At 40.8% G+C, this 21,637-nt stretch overlaps 1 protein-coding gene across 1 annotated transcript; it reads right to left on the bottom strand.

Annotated features, from left to right (window-relative positions):
• Positions 1 to 16,808: 16,808 nt before the first annotated feature.
• On the bottom strand, positions 16,809 to 20,987 carry LOC141623818 (aspartic proteinase NANA, chloroplast-like). Its single transcript, XM_074439972.1, has 3 exons — positions 20,149 to 20,987; positions 18,450 to 18,913; positions 16,809 to 17,445 (listed from the first exon to the last, which is right to left on the bottom strand). Exons 1-3 carry the CDS (start codon positions 20,721 to 20,723, stop codon positions 17,063 to 17,065), a joined length of 1,422 nt encoding a protein of 473 aa, XP_074296073.1. The 5' UTR covers positions 20,724 to 20,987; the 3' UTR covers positions 16,809 to 17,062.
• Between the last annotated feature and the right edge of the window lie 650 nt (positions 20,988 to 21,637).

Genomic DNA, 21,637 nt, shown 5'->3' with positions numbered 1-21,637 from the left:
AACCGGAAAAAGGACCAACCTGGTGGGGGAGGGGGCGAGGGGGAGGGGAACACCAGATCGGCCCAAATCCACCACCGTTCATAGAAAAACGTACCACCATTAACAGAAAAACGCACCACCAAGAAGAGCTATGCTCCTCGACTAGACACTACAACAACCGATGGTCTTCAAGACACCGGAACAAGAACCAGGGGTGGGGGAAGGGGCGAGGGAGGGGGGAAGGGGGAAACACCCCTAGAACGCATGCGCCACTTCGATGACAGGACATGAGAACGCGGAACGGACCGACCTCAGACCAACTACACGAAAACCCAGCGAAGCCCACTGGTCAAAGAGGACGGAAAAACGATCCAAAGAAAGGGAGGAGCGAAATCAGGCTAACGGGGATCGCAACAAAGATGAGAGGTGTTTAATCAACGGAGATGGGTCAAGGAAAGACCCCATCTCCGGCGATGGGCAGAGGGAGAAGGGAGAAGGTGGTTGGTGAGGAGAGGCGGCGGAAACAAAAAAGGGGATTTAGGGTTTTCTTTTTTTTTTTAGAGAGAGGAGGGAGGTTTTTAGAGAGATGCTTAAGGAGGTACTTAATTCCAGTACAAATTAAAACATGCTTGTCTTGGATAGTTGTGGCTCCTTAATTGAGACAGCTGCTTTAGTTGAGCTAGCAAGCTGGTATCTTCTTGTCATATGCTGATAATATAAGAATAGGAGAATGCAGGACCACTTAAGGTCGTTGTCAAGCTGCTCCCTTCATAATCAGATTTGTATCTTCTTAATTGGGCCGCCCTTCAAGTGCATTTGTTTCCTATCTACTTTAAAATGTTTAAGGACCATCAGGCCACATTAAAATGTGTATTAGACTCCCTTAGTTGCTGCTCCATGTGATAGAAAAGTCGATGTAACAAAAATGCTCAAAATAGCCCATTTTATTCAATGCTTGCTCGAATAGAATGCAACAGTTCAGGGGACTATTGCTGCCTCGTCTACAAACTCAACAAAAAAGATAGACCCCCTCCGATTACAGTGAATGCGTATTAGTTGGAGAAATTTTTATCACATTAGATTGCATGCATGTTTCGTAAGTTGAGTGAGTGCTTCTATTTTTTTCTATCTGTTTAGGTATTTTTACCGAATTGATTGATTCGGGTCAATGTGGTCTTACTCGTTGGCTAATTGAATGATTGTTTGTATGATAATGTTCGAATAAGGAAATAAAGTATGAAATATAAATTGACACGTAAGATTTGGTGACGCGGAAAACCCAATGTGGGAACAACCGCGGGAGGGACGGTACCCTGCCAAATATTGCACTATCTTTGAGTAGGAGGATGATTACAACTGAAACGTAATGCTCTCCTCGCTAGCTCGAGGTATCGAGCTCGTGAGATCTTGGACGAATGTAGGCGTGCGTATGATTTGATATCTTGATGAGAACGTGGATGTGTGAATAAATGAATGAATGTCCTTCTGTTGATTGCTTCCTCGGCTATTTATAGGGTAAGAATCCTAGGTAAGTCCTACCTTGATTATGGAAAGGGAATATAACTTCCATAATAACTCTTTCCATGTTTGGTCGTCTCCCTCAATTCTCCCTGATCTCCCTGACTTCTCCCTAACTCCCCCTTTCCTAATTCCAGACGCCTCCTTCAATGGGCTCCAGCCTCCTCCTGCGTGCATGCCGGCCCATTCCCCTTCTTCGTGCTTATTCCAACCGTGGGCTCCCCTCCTTCTCATTAGATCCATTTATTTCATAAACGGGCCTTTCCCTATTATGTGATTTTTGTCCCAAACAGTTTGCCCCAAATTTCTTGTGAAGTACGCTTCGAGGTGTCGAGCAAAGAATTTTTCGTAATTGAATGCTAAAACCCTAAGCCGTCATTTACAATCCTTTTTATGCAACCCCATCATTTCAGCCGCCCACCTCCTCTTTTCTCGCACCCTACTGCCTCTCCCTTCCTTTATAACCTCAACCTCCACCTTTCACTTTCATTAATTTCAAATCTTTTCCAAAAACTCTCCCTCTCTCTAAACCCTCAACCTTTCTCTTCTCTTACCTCGCCGGCTCCACTGTTCCATTGTTCCACCAGGTATTCTTCTCCTTTTTCTTCTTGATTTCCGTTTCTCTTTCTTCACCATGGGCAAAACCCGACATCGTCATCGACTTCCGCTCCTACTGACCACAACCCTGACCTAGTCTTTCCTTCTCAGGGACTCTTCACTTACCCCCATGACTGTGACTCCGTCTTGACTCCTGCTGACATTCCCATGATCAAGGGCTTGCTTGGTCTTGGTGATGGGGTGGATATCGCCATCTCTGAACCGGGTCAGAAAACTGATGCCCTTCGTCCCGGATGGGTTTGTTTTTATCTGTACCCGTTTAGATACGGCCTGCGTTTCCCTTTTCCCAAACTCATCCAAGACTTCATCTTTACGAATAATTTTGCCATGGCACAAATCTCTGCCACTGTATGGAGGGTTCTCCTCTACTCCTTGGTTGCTGGTCAAAACACCGGTAATTTCATCACCCTGGGCGATCTGGCCCATATGTACAACATCAAGTACCTGGGTAAGGGTCAATTCTCATTCTGGGGCCGTGGAGAGGCTCCCTTCTAGCATGTGCCCAAATCCCGAGATGAGAAATGGTTTGAGGACTTCTTCTTCGTGAGGAAGGACTCCATCCAGCCGCCTGCTGATTACATCTTTGAGAAATGGGTCATAACTTCGAGTAAGTAGCCTCCCTGTCACCTGATTTATTTATCTGGCTGCTTACTAGATTACTTCATCGTCCTCGTGCAGGCCCCTGTGACCTGACTCGCATTGGTGCCAAGACCCCTGCTTGCAGCAAGTTGTTCTATATCTCTGAATCCGAGAGAAAGTTTCCTGACCTGCTTCCTGGTTTCTCACCTGCTTCCTCCTCCAACCCTCTCCAATCAGCTCACAGCATGTCTTCTGGTAAGCTTCCCACAATTGTTTCAGTTTGCATGCAGCTTTTACTTATGCTTTAATTGTCTTGACGCCTGAGATTATATCTTCTTGCAGGTTCAAAAGCTGAACCTTTAGAAATCATCCTCCAGAGTGCAAAAAGAAAGCGATCTTCTGCCAGTCCTGACATGGCATCCGCCTCCAAGAAGAGTGCTCCTGCTGCCTCATTCCAGACCCCTCCTACGTACTCCAGTTTTGCTAGGCCTGAGCCCTTAGAGGTTGACTCGTTGTCTCGCCATCCGCCTACTCCTCCTGCCAGTCCTTGTGCCTCAGCTAGTGGAGGCACTATTGCTCACTTCCCAGACGGTTTTAGGAATGTTGATAAGGTGCCGTACTGGCCAGAGATCGACCAGCTGCTTTTCCCTCCTCTGAAAGAGGCTTTCTCAGAATTCTCTCCAGAGGAGATGGCTGAAAACGATGTGCACAACGCCTTCATGGTGAGAAATCTTCATCTTCTACCTGTTCTAAATTTTAATCTTTGACTTCTCTTGCTGTCTTCTGACTTTTCCTGCCCCAGACCCCGCAGTCTGCTCTTTACAATAGGAAGATGATCAACATAGTGCAGACCACCAGTCGTGCCACCAACGCCAAAAACCAAGAGCTGAAGGGAACAGTTGCCGACTTGGCACAACAACGGTCTGATCTGAAGGAGCGTGTGGTGGAATTGAAGGCTGAGCTTGCTGTTACCAAGAAGAAGCTGAAGGAAGGGGCTGATCAGCTGGCATGTACTTAGGAGGTGTACAGCACTTTCTTTGACTCCCTCAAGCGTTCTGATGAGAAGATCAGTGAGCTGATCTCCCTGGCCACCAATGTCGTCGCCTATGCTACCTGGCGGGGAAAAATCAGCGGGATACGTGCTACTCTTAAGGAGGCTCCCACCCAGCAAGCTATAGAGGAGGAAGAAAGACAACTGGAGATGCTCTACCCCACCCAACCTGATCTGAGTGCATTGATGCCTGAAGTTGGGGAGGTGGATTCTCCTGCGCTAGCCGAGCAAGCTGCTGGTGGAGATGCTGAAATGCCCCAAGATGCTGCCGACGGAGCTCTGGATGCTATGGCATCTGAGGGTGTGCAAGCTGGTGCGGTACCTGAAACAGAGGGTCAGCAGGCAGAGGAGGTGCCAGAAGTGGAGGTCATTAATGTGACCGATAATTAAGTATTTTTTATGTTAATGGACTTTTTTTGGTAGTCTGGCTCAGAGGTGGCAGACCTGTAAGTTTTTAAACTCTTTCTGGTTGTTTCGCCATGGTGGTGGCTAAACTCAGGGGCCGCACATTTGGCCATATTTTGGGAATATCCCTTGCCGTAGTTTGGCAAGGTTTTAGTTTATATCCTGTGTGTTTGTTTCTTAGGTTTCCTTAGTTTAGGAAGTTGCCGTGTCAGCCGGCTGACTGATTTAGGCGAGTCCTGTCATCCTGAAGAGGCTGACGTTCCGACTCAGCAAGCTGCCGTTTCAGCCTGATGGCTGATTTAGGCATATGCCGCAATGTAAAGAGGAGTGGCCGTGTCAACCTGAGAGGCTGATTTAGACCAGTCTGGTCACCAAGAGGTGATCCGCATTAAGCTAAGCTAGGCGTCGTGTCACCGATGGCTGATTTAGGCGTATGCCGCAGTTTTGGATTACTTAATCTTGTTCATGACGCAAGGTGTGTTCATCACGTTTGAAGCCAACAGGGGCGTAATTTAGGCAACTTTATCATCATTCTAGGACAAATGGGATGCTGCAGGATTTTGGTAGCGCATAGATCCCTATGTTCCATATATATTCATGCATGCTGGAGCCCTGATTAATTGCGATTAGTGCGAGCTACATCCAGGGGGTGGTATCAGGGGTAGCTGGGTAAGCGTGTTTAGCTGTCAACCAGGCTCCATTTCGTATGTTCCACAGTCCGCCTGGTGAGGGTGCTCCTTGTGGAGAAAATAAGTTAGGCATGTTGGAGTGTCATGTGCCTTGTCATCCCGCGTTGGCAGTTGACAGTCTTGCTAGATACCCTTTCAACGTACCATAGACACTAGGATTTAGAGTGATGTACCTAGAGAAGCCTGAAAATAGGAAAATCTATTAAAATGATGTGAAGTACCTGACGCCATCTCATGGGGTACCAAAGCAATTGTGGTTCCAGGACGCTGCCAGACCACGCCATCTAATAGAAGTTTAAAATCTTAAAATAGTTAGAGACACCAGAAATAGGAGTGAAATTGGCAGTATGCCTACTACCGGATTGTTATTTTAATTTCAAAATGATTTGGCTTTTCATAGTACATCATCCTGAAGGATAAAATATACTTATTATTAAAAGTAATATCTCTTCAGGTGAAGTATGTTCCATGGGCGTTGTATGATTTGACCGTCCATAGTCATCAGTCTGTATGCACCATGGCGAATAACTCCTTCTACCTGGTATGGTCCTTCCCATTTGTAGGCGAATTTGCCTGTCTTTCGATTCTTAGTGTTTTGAAACACCTCTCGGAGAACCAGGTCTCCTACCTCCAGGAGCCTGACTTTCACATTCTTGTTGGAACTCCTGGCCACTGTCTGCTTATAGGCAGCCAGACGTATTTTTGCGCTTGCTCGCAGTTCGTCAACTGTATCCAGGCTTCTGACCATCTCCGCATTGTTCAATTCCCCTGTCATACGTCCATACCCGTGAATGGGAACTAGAACTTCTGATGGAATGACTGCTTCTGCGCCAAACACCAGGCTGAAGGGTGTTTGACCTGTTGCTATCTTTGGCGTCGTTCTATCTGACCATAATACTAGTGGCAATTCATCTGCCCACTTTCCTCCTAACTCATGTAACCTCCTTCTCAGATTGTCCATGATGATTTTGTTGCTGGACTCAGCTTGACCGTTGGACTTTGGAGTCCTGGGTGCTAACTTTTTTAGGGTGATGTTCCACCTGGCACAGTATCCCTCGGTATCGTTGGAGATGAACTGTGAGCCATTGTCACATATGATTTCTGATGGGATACCAAACCTGCAAATGATGTTTCGTTTTATAAATGAAATAACTTGTTTGTCCTTTACTTCTGTGAATGCTTCTGCCTCTATCCACTTGGAGAAGTAATCTGTCATCGCTAGCATCCATGTCCTGTTTCCCGTGCCTCTTGGCAGAGGTCCTACTATGTCCATGCCCCATGCCATGAATGCCATGAAGAAATGATAGGGTGCAAGGGTTCTGTTGGCTGATGGATCATTGGTGCTGAGCGCTGGCAAGCGTCGCACTTACGTGCATATTCTGCTGCATCTGCCTTCATCGTGGGGCAGAAGTATCCCTGCCTGAGAGCTTTATTTGCCAGACTTCTGCCCTCTGCATGGTTTCCACATTCGCCACTGTGGAGAGCATGTAACACAATCTGTGCTTCTTCCTTGTCTAGGCACCGTAAGTAGGGGCCTGCCAGTGATTTTCTGAATAGTATATTGTCAATAAGTATGAAGCTGGAGGCCTTCACTCTGAAAGCCCTTACTTCCTTCTTGTCATCCGGTAGCTTACTATGACACAGCCAGTCTAGGTAGGGTGTGCGCCAATCCGAGTCGTCTGCCTGTTTGGCTGGCTAAGAATCCTCACCTACCTCTGTAGCTGCCTGGACTTCCTCTTCGTTCTGTGGATCCTCCAGTTCTCCTTTGTCTATTTCATCTGCCTTCTGGATAGAAGGCTCTAGCATGTGTGCTATGGGGATGCTGGATAATTCTGTTGGTTTGAATGTTGCCCCCAGAGTTGCTAAGGCATCTGCTTCCACGTTCTGATCCCTGGGGATCTGCTTAAGCTTGCAAGTTCCGAATTTCTGTTTTAACTCCTTCGCTATGTTTAGGTATGCAATCATCTTCAAATCTCTGGCTATAAACCCATCATTTACGTGGTTGACTATTAGTAGAGAGTCACTGGATATGCTCAGGTGCCCGACTCCTAACTCCAGAGCTAGCTTCATTCCTAGTATCAAGGCCTCGTACTCTGTTTCATTGTTGGTTGCCTTTAATTCACATCTCACCGCTTGTGCTATCAGGTCTCCCTGTGGTGATCGCAGGATTAACCCTACTCCTGCCCCCCTTTGATTGGAGGCTCACAATATGCATCCGCTGCACCGCCTCCTCCTTGCTTCCCCTAGGGTAAGGATTTCCTCATGTAGTATATCGCCTCGCTCCTTTTCCTCGCTCTCGACCGACTGCACGGCGCTCACTGCCACCTCTGTGACGGCTAGGTATAGGAATAGTGGTTCTCCTGGCTCCGGCTTGACATCAGTGGTGGGCTGCTGAGGTAATGCTTCAGCTCTCTGAAAGCTTGCTCGTGATCCGCGGTCTACTCAAACTTCTGACTCTTTCTTAGTATGTCGTAAAACAGCCTGCACTTATCTGAGGATTTTGAGATGAACCTGATTAAGGCTGCTACCTTTCCAGCTAGTCTTTGAACATCTTTAGGCTTTTCAGGTGACTCTAGTTGTAAGACGGCCTTGATCTGATCGATCCTAGCTTCTATCCCTCTTTGAGTTACAATGTAGCCTAAGAATTTGCCACAGGATACCCCGAAGGTACATTTAGATGGATTTAGCTTCATTTTGTATTCCCTCAGGGTGTTGAATGTCTCTGCCAGGTGCCGTATGTGATCTTTGGCTTTCTCTGATTTTACCACCATGTCATCAATATATACCTCCATAGTTCTTCCTATCTGCTCTTTGAACATGCGGTTAACCAGCCTTTGATACGTGGAGCTTGCGTTCTTTAGGCCGAATCGCATGACATTGTAGCAATATATTCCTCTCTCAGACATGAATGCCGTCTTCTCTTGATCTGCAGGATCCATCTTGATCTGATTGTATCCACTCCATGCGTCCAGGAATGTCAACATCCCGTGTCCAGCTGTCGCATCTACCATTGCATCAATATGAGGCAGCGAGAAGGGATCTTTAGGGCATGCCTTGTTGAGGTCGGTGAAGTCCACACATACTCTCCACTTTCCATTCTTCTTGGGCACCACCACCACGTTAGACAACCATTTTAGATATTTTACTTCTCTTATTTTCTTTGCTGCCAGCAGACTATCTACCTCTTGGTTAATCACCTTGTTTCTTTCTGCTGCAAACTTTCGTCTTCTCTGCTGGGTGGGTTTACACTTTGGGTCCACACTAAGCTTATGCGTTATGATTGATGAATCTATTCCTATCATGTCATCGTGTGACCATGCGAAACAATCCATGTTATCCTGTAGGAATTTGATTAGTTGATGTCTCAAGTTTCCTGTGCACCATGCTCCAATGAGCACAGTTCTTTCCGGGTGCAGCTTGTTTAGGTTAACTTGATCTAGCTCTTCTGTCGGGGGATCAATTTATTCGTCCTGGACAGGCTGCTTCTGTAATTGCTATGCGGGAGGGCTGGCAGTGCACTTTAATGCCTTCTTATAGCAGCCTTTAGCTTCCTCCTGATATCCCCTTATTGTCTTTAATCCCCATGGGGTGGGGAATTTTATGCATTGGTGATATGTTGAGGGGACTGCTTTCATCTGGTGTAGCCACAACCTTCCTAGAATGACATTGTAGGTGGAAGGTCCGTCTATAACTAGATAACTGACTTGCTTGTTGACTCCTCCCACATAGGTTGGGATGACTATCTCACCTAGTAAGTTGGCTGTCTCCCCACTGAAGCCTACTAGCGGAATAGTCTTCTTCTGCAAATCCTTCTCGCTGAATCCCATGTTTTCTATGGTCTTCAGCATAATTAGGTTGACCGAGCTGCCTGTATCTACCAGGACCTTTCTAACTGTGCAATTGGCCATTGATAGAGTGATAATAAGTGCGTCATGATGCTCTCGTTCGTCGTATGTATCTCCTTCATCAAAGCTCACAGCTGGTAAGTTGCTGTGAGAAATTCTGCAAGAATTTGCTGGCCTATCTCCTTTGGTCTCGGTAGCATGTCTCTTAGCTGCTGAGTATGTCAGCCCACTTAGGTCTGAGCTGCCTGTTATCACGTTTATGATTTTGGTGCATGTGGGTAGGGTTGCAGATTTGGTGGTGCCTACCTTATCCTGTTGCTTGCCCCCACGTGGTAATAGGTGGCACAGCTTTCCTTGTTCATATAGGCGCTTGATCTCTCTCCATAATGTGTAGCAATCCTCAGTATTGTGCCCAATATCACGGTGGAACTCACACTTCTTTTTGCTATCCTTTCTCCATGCTTGTCCTTGTACTGGTGGGTTGGGCCACCTGACTCCATCTCCCATCTCCCTGAGTGTCTTCAGGATTCCTCCGACACCCGTAGTGAATCCATAATCTACTAGAGTAGGGATTTGCTGATTTTCCTCGATTCTGTTGACTCCCCTTCCATATGGCATGTATCTCTCGTCCTTCTTGCTGGTGGTTTGCTTTCTTCCTGATTTCTCCACGGCTGAGGTACTAGAAACACTTGGTGTATTAGGTAGGCTGGCTCTGGCTAGGATGTCTTCTTCTAATCGATTGCGGAATCGCCTTTTCTTATCGCCTCAAAACTATGGCAGGGGTGCATAGTCAGCTGCTTGTATAGGTCGGAGTCATGGTCGAGGCCTCTCCTGAAGGCTTCTACTGCTGTCGAAACGTCGCACTCTCGTACTGCTACCTTCTCATTGTTAAACCTAGTATTGTATTCTCCAATGGTCTCTCCTGCCCCCTGGACGATTCTGTACAGATCTCATGCATGCTTCTGCAACTTCCTGCTGCTTGCAAATTGTTGAGTGAATGCGTTCACTAATTCAAAAAATGTGGATATCGACCATTGGGCGCTCACGAACCATCGCAGCTTTGGTCTGTTAAGGTGGATCCAAATCCTTTGCACATGCAAGCCTCCTTGACTTGCCCTACGGCCGTCACTGTCATCATCTTCTGCTTGTACTGGCTTATATGGTCGAAGGGATCTGTTGTGCCATCAAAGAGAGGCATATTTGGATGTGTGAATCCCTTTGGCATGGCTGTGATAGATATGGTGTCCACGAATGGTGAGTCGGCATAGCTGTCTAGTCTTCGCTTTCTCGAGTGGGGGTGGCGCCACAGGGACCCCGCTCGCATTTCTTTTAGCTCCAATCTTCGCGATTTGTTATCTTTTTGAATCTGGGTCCGCCTGTCGGCTGTCTTCTGGTTCAATATACTGCCTCCTGACCCGAGCTCTTGAAGGTTCTTATGTGTCCCAGCAGCTAGAGGGGTTGAAGTAACGATTGTCCCTTGCTGCCATTTCACTTGCTGGTTCCACTCGGATCCTGTTCCAGGTGTCTGATCAGTCGCTGCGAAACTGGTGACAGGGATGCCACCTGTTCGTGCCTCCGCACAGCTGGCTGATAGCCAGGTGTCTGGTGTGAGGTATCCCATCTCCTGTGGGGTTATTCTTTCATCCGTCGGTACTGTAGTTAGATCCAACTTTGTTACCAGTTCGGCTGGTATCTGTCGAAGGGGATTCCTGCTGCCTGATGCCCCCTGTGTCAGATCTACTAGTGGAGACCTTCCTTCCCCTGCCCTGCTCATCGGGGTGGCAGACTGCTGTTTCTGGATGTCTATCTGCGCCCAGAGCTCTCTGTCCCTCTTCCTTGCTTCAGCTTCTGCTTTCTTCTGGTCTTCTCTCATGTTTTCCATGGCTTTCTGGAGGTTTTCCATGCCAGTGAGCAAGATTTGTGTGGGACTAGGTGGCGAGATGAGGCCTGAGCTTGCTGCTCCCTTATCTGATCTGGCTTGGGTTGTGACAGCAAAAGTCTTTGGAGGTAGAGAGGTTTTTGTTGTTGGTGTTGTTCTCGAAGTATGTCCGGGAGCCTGTGTTGCCACTGTTGATGCTGGGTTTTGAGTAAAAGTGTGTGGTGGCGACGATTGTCTGCTCCCTGACACGGCGTCCGACTTTGCTTATCCATCGTGTATTTAGAGTATCAACGATTGACGACCACAATGCCCCACGGTGGACGCCAAACTGTTTAGGTATTTTTACCGAATTGATTGATTCGGGTCAATGTGGTCTTACTCATTGGCTAATTGAATGATTGTTTGTATGATAATGTTCGAATAAGGAAATAAAGTATGAAATATAAATTGACACGTAAGATTTGGTGACGCGGAAAACCCAATGTGGGAACAACCGCAGGAGAGACGGTACCCTGCCAAATATTGCACTATTTTTGAGTAGGAGGATGATTACAACTGAAACGTAATGCTCTCCTCGCTAGCTCGAGGTATCGAGCTCGTGAGATCTTGGACGAATGTAGGCGTGCGTATGAGTTGTTATCTTGATGAGAACGTGGATGTGTGAATGAATGAATGAATGTCCTTCTGTTGATTGCTTCCTCGGCTATTTATAGGGTAAGAACCCTAAGCATGTCCTACCTTGATTATGGAAAGGGAATATAACTTCCATAATAACTCTTTCCATGTTTGGTCGTCTCCCTCAATTCTCCCTGATCTCCCTGACTTCTCCCTAACTCCCCCCTTCCTAATTCCAGACGCCTCCTTCAATGGGCTCCAGCCTCCTCCTGCGTTCATGCCGGCCCATTCCCCTTCTTCGTGCTTATTCTAACCGTGGGCTCCCCTCCTTCTCATTAGATCCATTTATTTATTAAACGGGCCTTTCCCTATTATGTGATTTTTGGCCCAAACACTATCTTACATATAAATCACCCATACTTATGAGTGCATGATTGAAATCCGCGAGAATCCGACTAATTTGTATTGAAAGAAAGAAAGGTATTGGGCGTTTGTCTATAGTATGGTGACATGAGACTTGAGCTGCGTTTTCTATTACCCATACCTTTGAATTTGTTTTATTGGCACAATTTTGGTCACTACTTTGTTATATATATGGACAACTTGGGATTTGTATATGCACCAGCATTAGCTCTGAGTTATCTATTCACCATTTGTATGATTCCCTTATGTACTATATGATGCTTTGCTTAGGGACAAGCAAAGGATTGGTTTGGGGGAGTTTGATGAGTCATATTTATATACATTTATATGCCTCCCCGTAGTTACTTTTAATATGATTTTCGTGCTAAATTACATTATTTATATGCCATTTATATTAGAATGTCGTTACTTCTGCTATTTGGTGTTTAATGCACGAATGATGCATATGTAGCATCGCAGAGATGACATGAAGGAATACACAAACCAAGGCACGGAAATCTAGAAGAATAAAGGAAGAGAATTGAAGAATACTAGACGAAGAAAAGAGCTGAAGCAAGGAGTACTCGATCGAGTGGTGTGTACTCGAACTAGTCCCCTTATACTCGATCAATTATACATTGTTCTGACGACTTTTCGCGCAAGTTTCCAAAGTCGGTTTATGTTTATTATAAATACCCAATTCGTGCCCTATTGTATTTTTACGTTTTATTTTACCTAGTTACGCCTATCTACATAAAAAAAAACCTCTCAAAACCCTTAGACTAGTTTAGCTTACATTACTTTCGGATTTAGAATTTGTTCATCCTTAATTTACTACGATATTCATTTAATTCTCTTTCAATATTCGTTATTCATTTCTTATGTCTTTAGTTATGTTTATTATTCTTATTCTTATTCTTATTCCTTTTAGTATGCGTAGCTAAATCTTTTAATCTAGAGTAAAGGGGATCTAGGTTGCATGTTAGAAGGGGGTAATTAATTCATTAATTGTTAAATTGCTTTTGGATTGTTGTTCAGTTATTGTCTTGAATCTAATTGATTGATTGCTGGTCAGAATTGATTAATTAGTATTGCGAATAGGATTTTCACTGATCGGGTTAAGACTAATATAGGCTGCGATAAACTGAATAGAATTGACTTAATGATAGCGAACGCATATTAAGTTAGATCTAAAGGACATAATCGAATCGATCGATCTTATGGCCTTAAACAATTTAATTGCTCTTTTAATGAATTACATCTCACTCTCGAAAAACTGACCTAGTGAACCTGATCCCTAGACTTCTTTTTATTATTAAATTCGTCTTATTTATTTAATTGCAACTGGTTTTAGTAATCAAACAAACAAATCTTCAAGAAAGTGTTACCTTTAAGACAAACTTAGATAAAAGCAAACCAGATAATTACTACCTCCTTGTGATACGATATCCTACTTATCGCTAACTATTTGTTAGTAATAATTTAGGATTATTTTGATATAGGCCATACCACTAAAGCTTTATCAAATTTGTACATATGATTCTTTGTGCAACGTCCAGTTTTGTTTATTACATCCCATTTTCGTATGTTATGTTTGGTGTTAATTGCCTCTAAATACTACTATGCGTTTATTAACAATCGGTTACCCAATTCATATATTATTTATTTAGAAGTATAACATGTATTGACTTATTATGATTTTAATGAATAAAAGTATTTCGAACTTTCGATTACATGAGGTGTTAAGCTCTAATTTTGATTTGTTTCACAAATTATGTGATTTTATTTCAAGGTTTATAATGTTAAGTTTATCAAAAACGAAATTGTTTTACTAGTATTTTACAATTTGAGTTCTAAAGCATCAACAATTTTGAGTTTCAAATCAATTATATTACAAGTTTTCATTTCTAATCCGTACTATGATTAATAGTCAGCTAGCTCATATGGATAAACTGGATTTATGTGCACATGTATGCACTAGCATGGTTGTACTACTGTCATATTTGTGCACCTCTTTCTCATGCTCCTTGTTTACCCATCACCGTTGTCAGCAAAGTGAATTTCGGGGACAAAGTTTCCCCTGTCTTGGTTGTTTTGGTGAAGAAATAAAAGGCGTATATATGTATGGAGATGTAGTTATAGTTACGTGAACATGTCGAGACGTGGTTGTCAGTGCGTATATACTAAGTGTAAGTTATAACCTTTTTATGTAGCGATACTTACCTTGCTATAGTACGTGCCTTTTTAGAGGACTTCCTAAGTCTAAATAACCATATTGGGGGACAATGATAGACTTGAATTGGTAGACAAACCTGGCTTAGTTACTCGACCTTATAGGGTTTACTCGGCCGAGTATGGCAAGTACTCGACCGAGTAAGGCCTACTTGGTCGAGTCGATTTGGTCCAACAGTTATTTTACGATCGTGAACCGAGACTTATGTCATTCATTTCTCTTTTTTTTTTTCATTTCTAAAACCTAAATCAGACTTTCCCTATCTCCCCTCTCCTCTTCCCTACCTTCCTATGATTTCATTTTCGCCTAGAAGACTTGTGTGGGAACGGGTTAGCGAGTCGGGATTTAACCTCCGTAGGGAACCCATTAGCAAGGTAAGTCGCCGTCACCATCTTAACAATTGTTACAGTGGTATCGTTATCGGCGGGTCATGATAGGGTCTTATTTATTGTTGTAGGTGATGACGTTGGTATCGTGTTTGCATATGTGTAGTTGTCAATGCTTGCAGGAAGATTCGTTAGAGGTATGGTTTCCCTACTCAGCACAGTAAGTGATTGATTATATTGTTGTGATTGTTTGTCATTATGATTATATTATCTTGGTTGTTGAGATGGTTGAATGTTGGAGGAATGGAGATGGATAATGTGGAGCCATGTTGGGAGATGGTTTCACCCCCATGTTAGAGGGATGTTAACATTAATGAGATGGGTTCGCTCGTTGCGATGAGTGGTGATTGTGATGTTCAGTGGTGTGGTCTGTCATCAGCTGGGGTGGGTTACCTGTCGCGATGGGAACCCGACTACTCATCGCGACGAGAGCCATTGGTTACTATGGAGATCGGAGTTGGTTGAAGTCGGTATTGATGTGTATACTTGTGATGTTCTATTGTACTTTGTTGTTCCTATTTTCATTATATTCTAGCCCCTTGAAAATGGGTCTTAATGGTAGGACCCTCAAAGGCAAGCCCGTTTACCCTTTCTTCCACGGAAACGTCAGTTGAAGCAGTTTCGCCCCATACACCAAAAGACCAGACGGCTTGCGACAACAAAATTTGAAAAAGTATAACGCAGACTAATGCCTGCCTCAGTGACAAGTGCCTTTTATAGTTGTCATCATTCGGTTCGTCCCCAGGAAGCTGCCGGTCTGAGTTATCTTTAGTGCGAGAGACTCCGTTTTCTATAATAAATTTCTGCTATGTGTCTTCGGTGATTCATTTGATATTGCCGGAAAATGTTAAGCATGTAGTCTTATCAGGTATTGATGGTTGCTGAGAGCTTTGGCTAGGGCCTACGAGGGAGCGAGTCACCGCTGAGTTCGTTTAGTCCAGACAATCGTAGTTTTGATATTTGTATTTGATGCTGTAGGTAGCTACTTTTGGCTGTGGTCTTGTATCATATCTTAAAAGATTGATTAATAAAGTCGTAATTGTTTTTAGTTGTCAATTTGATTTGTACTACCTCTGATAACCGAGATGATAGCATCCATACTTACTAAGGAAGGCCTGGTTGAAGGCTGTTTGGTAAATAGGGGTATTACACCTTGTGTCAAACTACTTTCAACTATGCGATAATCCATTTGATATTTCGGGCAAATAGGGAATAGTGAGTCTTTCAGGTGCTTAGGCTTTGCGACGTGTCCTTGGACGGCTTGCTGGGACTTGGGGCGTGACAATTGGAGACCGAGTTGCATCAAGTAGCTTTGATTACTTAGCTGATTAGTTGACATTTAGTTATCAGAAAGACTTCTACTGTAATAGTTTAGACTTCGAGTTTTGAATTATTGTACGACATTTATTTAATATGTAATAAAGATTTAAATTACTCGTCTATTGTTTTTCTTTTAATATGTACTGCCTCGGGCAACCGAGATGGTAACACCCTTATTTATCTGGGATGCTAAAGGTTTATATATAAATGGGGGTGTTACAAAGTGGTATTGCAAAGAACGATTCTAGGGCCTAAAGCGAGAACCTAATGAACATAGGGTGTCTAATAAAGTGAACCCTGGCGAGAGACTATTAAAAGCATCATCTTGTTTGGATGAGTTGGTACCCCCACTCCAAAACATGACCTTCTCAATCATGACCTGGTAACTACGTGGTGGGTAGCATAGAAGGGTGACAATTATGTTGTTTGATTATTTTGAATGAAATTGCGTCCTTTGCGTGATGAACTTAAGAAGGGGAGTATGATACAAAATAAAACTAGTTATAAGATTAGATTTAGTTAGTTGTTAGATTAATTTTAGAATTATTTAATTATTTTTAATTAGGTTGGGAGTCTTGTTGGTTAAGAAGAAAATAGCTTATAATTCTCGTTGGTTAAGGAGACTATAGATATTATAGGGAGCTTTGTATGTTATTTTCAGTCGAACTCAGAGAATAATATTGCAGTTTAAACTAAACAAAAACTATTCCAAGATTTTGATCATTACAGATTAGTTTATGTACAAAATTCGAGAGTGTACTTCAAATTGGCTTTTGAGGATTAGGCTCCAATCTCATCGTTATTAGCACCGGGCTCGAGGTAGAACTAAGGAATAAATATCCACTTTTAGTTCGTTAATTGTTTTTAGATTGTCACGCTTATCAAGTGACAAGTTTCAAGTTTCAAGTTCGTTAAAGCTCGTTACTAGCTTCCGCATTCGTATCAGGTAGTCCGTCATAACCCGTCACATAGTAATGGCGCCATTGACTCTGGTCAACCCGCCTATTTTATGTGACGGCCTATGACGCATTACCCGTCACAAATGCATTTCCGTTACAAACTTCTCACATTCCCCAAAAAAGTGACGGATTTTTTCCCCCGTCACAAACACCGTATTTTTTTTGTAGTGTAAGAACAAAAGAAGTAAAATAGGAGCAAGAGAAGTGCAAGGTTCGTGTGTGATTAAGGATACAACCACGACGATCTCAACGGCAATGGCGGCTAGACGGTGGTCAAAGGGAGTCGAGCCGTCGAGGTTCGCTTTAATCTCAAAAATTTATAAACGTGAGTAAGTCTCAAAATCTGAGTTTTATAAAGGTAGTGTCAGTAATTTACAATAATTATTGCTTACTTGCAATCATAAAAAAGAAGAACCAATATAAAATGTGAAAGTCGGACAATAGGTATAATTCATTTTATAGTTATATTTGGAAATTATTTCTACCAAAGTAATGTTGTACAAATAAGGAAATATGAATTATATATGTGATAATAAAAGAAAATAAATTGTGATTAGTTTGATAAAAGTAGATAGGCAGCAAGATTAACCACAAGTGGAAGCAGCAAAACCCATAGTCTCGTGATGCACATCAAACTCCCATAAGTAGTTCTGTTGCAAAATATTTCCAATTATGTTGACACCGCCTTGAGCTTGTAGAAATCCTATACATTTCACACCAGGTGAATCATCGATGATATAACTCTTGACATGAGGCTTAAATCGTGCACCATCCTTAAAGTGGATCTCAAACCTCGGAACATTAAATTTTTTAAATAATGTGGAATTAGCTTTAAAACAATATTCAAAATCATTTATTCCATCTCCTTTCCAATTTGGTAGCTTAGGAAAGTCCTTCTCAAGTGCTTTGATAAGAACGTCCATGATCGCACGGTATGCTGGCTCTAGCCAATAAGTAGCCGAGGTACCTGCAAAAGCAATTACACATTCAACCTTCCAAAATAAATGCACTTAAATAATGAGAACTAGCTAATAGCTTAAGAAAGTCCTTCTCAAGTGCTTTGAAAAGAAATGTAATGTGAACTTTGTTTTTATGAGTAATATTATCAATCCCTTTAAGAACTCTAATGAGAGGTGTAAGAGAGTCCGGTAGTCACCAAAGCTCGGAGGCGAGCGATGACTTAACTAGCGCCCGAGACAGTTTAAAATAGAGCACTATTTAGTCAAAATTCAAAATTATTTAAAAAAAAAAATAAACTTCCTTATTTTTATCGGGTCTTATTTACTCATTTTGTTCGAATAATGTTTATTGCATGGAGATGGGAAAGACTCCATGCCAACTCAAGGATATATATTATACTTGAATGAATCTTGATGTTAATAAGTTAAGATGAAGATGTAAAGATACTTAGATATTTTCAAACTATAAATACTTGAAACATGCTTCGTAATAGGGAAATAGAAGGAGAAAGTGCTTATTTAATCGGAAAATGGTAAAATTATGAGTGAAAGATGTACGTATGAAGTAAGACTCGTGATAAGCATTGATCGAGCTGATACCTCGGGGATTTACTAACCGATTTATATCATGGATAACCCTAGTATCTTTAATACATTAACAATACCACTAATAAGTTAACTTCACCAATAAATTTCATTATTTAACGTTAAGACATCAATCAAGTAGGTGTACAGTGTCAAAAGCGAGTGATAAAAGTAATATTGTGATCATATGGTGGAGATTGGAATGCGAGGTTAATATGTTGATTATGTGATAACTCAGAAGTATGGTACCTATAAAATCAATATCCCAGGATTTTAAAAAATGTTTTAAAATTGGATTAAGAATTTACTAGCATGATATCAAATACTTGAATGGAGTAAAATTTTATTATGCAACTCATTTGCAGGCACACAACATATATTAATATAAACTTATCTAATGTGATAGAGCATTATGACGAAACATTACCAGAATCAAGTATCGTGCCACCATCTTCCTTAGTTGTATCCCATACAACTCGATTTATATCAAGCATCTCTTTCGCAATAGAAATCCCTTTTATGTATATCCAATAAAAAGCAGAATCTTCGCTTATTTTCAACACAGTATATCGCATAAACTCCTGTATAGGACATTTTTCCCTTTGGTCTCCGAAAATAAGGTAATTGGTGACATTGTGAGGGCTTAGGTGGTCAACTAGACAATAGGAGAATATTCCACCAAACTTTGAAACACCATGAATTGCAAACGAGAAGGGGTGCATTCCTAGCCCTAGAATGCCATCAGCTTCATTTATGTTTGCCTTACCCGTCACTGAGCTTGAGCATCCGATTAACATGTTTTGTAAAGTTACCGACTCTCCAGTTGTTGTTGGTAACGTTATTGCGTCCTTAGAAAATTTACCAAATGTAATCAACCCCTCATCTCCATAGCTGTAACAAAATTGAAAATTAACTAAAATTAGTGCCTACATAAATATGAATCTTTTACTTTTTTTTTTTATATTTCTCACAAACCACTTCAATTTCTTTTTTCTTCTGATTCACACAATCTTAAATTATCTTTTCATTTTGTTTTACCGTATCCATTATTATGTATTTAATTTAGAAAATGAAAATAAGGTCTTTAATCTGTGTTTAATGAATTTACATCTTTAACATTTCATATTCACTGAACAGTTAAGATTTAATTAATATAGACAATTAATTGAGCGGAATGAAATTGAAATACACAACAAAGAATAGTGGGTTAATATCTTTTTTTTTTCTTGTTAAAATACGTTTTCATTACATTTTTTTCTATAGTTATCACCCCCCCCCCCCCCCTATTTTAACTTTTTTTTTCTTTTATTATTACTTTTATAATTCCTAAATTGAATATCTATTGTTTTTTTCCTTATTTTCTATTTTTTTTTCATGTATATATCATTAGCGACAATAACATTTATTTAATCGGTGTCTAACCAACTAGTGCCGAAGGTGTTGATGTTGTTAAAGATGTATGATATGTCATGTTATGCTAGCTAAACCATATCATATCATCATTATGACCGTATTAGTGCTTTGATGATATATGAATCATTTGAAAATCAACTTAGTTTGGTAAAAAAATAAAAAAAATAAAAAAAAAATAAAAGTGACTGCATAAAACCCTTTCAATAATTGCTAATGAGATCTACACAAATATGATTAAATTGTTTGAAAACCATTGCACATTAAGATCGTGTAAGACAAAACATTAACACACTAAAAATAACACAAAAAAAATCAAAAAATATGGAAAAAAAATAATTACCTATTACATGAAAGGTCTCACTGGTAATAAGATTATCATAAGAACATATTGTCAATATGTTGTTGCTAATCACTAAAATATTTCTTCAAAAAAATATTTTATCATATGTATGGCAGTACCATATCACCTCTTCTAAAATATCAACTGTATTTTTAAGTTTATCATGAATGCCAACATTATTAGACAATGAAATTAAGTTGTTGAAATTGATAAATTAATATTAGTGATTGAAAATTATATATTTGTTTTATTCTTAATACTTATATTATCTACCTTGTATTTTGACATTATATATATATATATATATATATATATATATATATATATATATATATATATATATATATATATATATACACACACACACACTTACCTATAATTATAGAAGCAAGGCGCATCAATTGTAGGGCACAAGTCAAGAGATCTTAACATCTTAAAATCTTCTTGACATAAAGCATTTCCACAACCAAAAGATTTAAAAGTAGAAGACTTGGTAGCATCGAATGCTCGTTCATTTGTTAGATTGGTTTCACCACCATCTTTACATTTAACCCACGTGAGATCACTTCCAGTATCAGCAATCATACGCAATTTTGTAGGCGGAGTTCCTATCTCTATTTCCACAAGGTATTGACCCATATGGTATTCTGCTGCAGCATACATAGGTAGCTTGACAGATCCATTTATTGTGCTTTTCAATGGCCCTTCTCTTTCTCCTATTGGGATATCGTCTTCTTCGTCCTCCATCAAACGTCTTGATGCCTTTGGTAATGAACTTCTCCATTTTGATCGTTCTTTCATTCCTTCATGTCGAGTTTTGTCTTTTTTAATTAGTCCTTTGTGACGTGATGATGAAGAATACCCCAATACCGAATTATCATCGTTGCAAATTAAAGAGAGGATAACAATTATAAGAATAGAAAACTTTTGCATTGTTTTCAAAAACATTTTTTCTAAATAGTTTTGCAACTTCCTGTGATATATTAGTACTTTTTGTTCTTTGTTTAAACTTTCTTAATTAAGTTGTGTGGTATTATTTATCATTCTATCTTAATCAACATGATTTATAAATAGAATGAATGACAATATTTAGTTTGGAAGAAAGAGCAAAATGGTTTAAATGTGAATAAGAATCATATATTAACAAAGTCTTGTGAAACTAAATGGTTCTAAAAATTTCATTGGAATCCATTCAGCTTTCCTAAATTTTTGTTTTTTTACTTCTCTTTCATAATAAAGTTGGCTAATTACAGTTCATGTTTAGCCACACTGCATAAAAATAGGCGATTTTTTTGGCAAGTAGGTTTGCTTGGATAAAAAAAATAGTAGACCTAAATATAGGAAAAATGTAATATGAATATATTTTTATTTTTAACAAACTGATGTTTCTTTATTCCATCATTATTACTTAATTCTATAAATAAGAAATTGAGTGATGCGTCTATTATTTTGTGATTTAGAATACATGGCATATGTTAGCGCCTTGATTTACTAATTTGAATGAATGTGGGGTGATTGCTTAAGTGATTATGTAACACCCCCATTTAATCAGGAGTCTTTAGCTAGGCCTCCCAAGTAAATGAGAGCGTTACCATCTCCGTTGCCCGAGGTAGTGAATAACAAAGTACAACAAACCAAAGTACTTTAGATTAAAATTTAGCGATTAAAGGTTTATTACAATTTAACCAATACTAAATTAACATTAATTACAACTCGCAGTGGAAATTAAATAAACTGAAATATTAAAACTATGTGATCTAGACTTCTAGGTAGACCGGCCGAAATCCTCACGCATCCCCATGAGCTCTCAAGTCAGATAACTCAAGTACCTGTCAGTCAATCTGCTCCACAATATTTAGTTC

Source organism: Silene latifolia, chromosome X, assembly GCF_048544455.1.
Source record: "Silene latifolia isolate original U9 population chromosome X, ASM4854445v1, whole genome shotgun sequence".
Lineage (NCBI taxonomy): Eukaryota > Viridiplantae > Streptophyta > Magnoliopsida > Caryophyllales > Caryophyllaceae > Silene > Silene latifolia.
Note: the sequence above shows the minus strand (reverse complement) of the source record. Positions and strands in the feature narration are given on the sequence as shown.

What these genes read in the sequence shown, in the direction of transcription:
- LOC141623818 (XM_074439972.1), bottom strand. Translation starts at nt 20,723, where the DNA reads ATGTTTTTGAAAACAATGCAAAAGTTTTCTATTCTTATAATTGTTATC. An exon ending in CCTTGCTTCTATAATTATAG is followed by an intron (nt 18,914 to 20,148) that starts GTAAGTGTGTGT and finishes ATTTTGTTACAG; the next exon opens with CTATGGAGATGAGGGGTTGA. An exon ending in TGGCACGATACTTGATTCTG is followed by an intron (nt 17,446 to 18,449) that starts GTAATGTTTCGT and finishes TTGCTTTTGCAG; the next exon opens with GTACCTCGGCTACTTATTGG.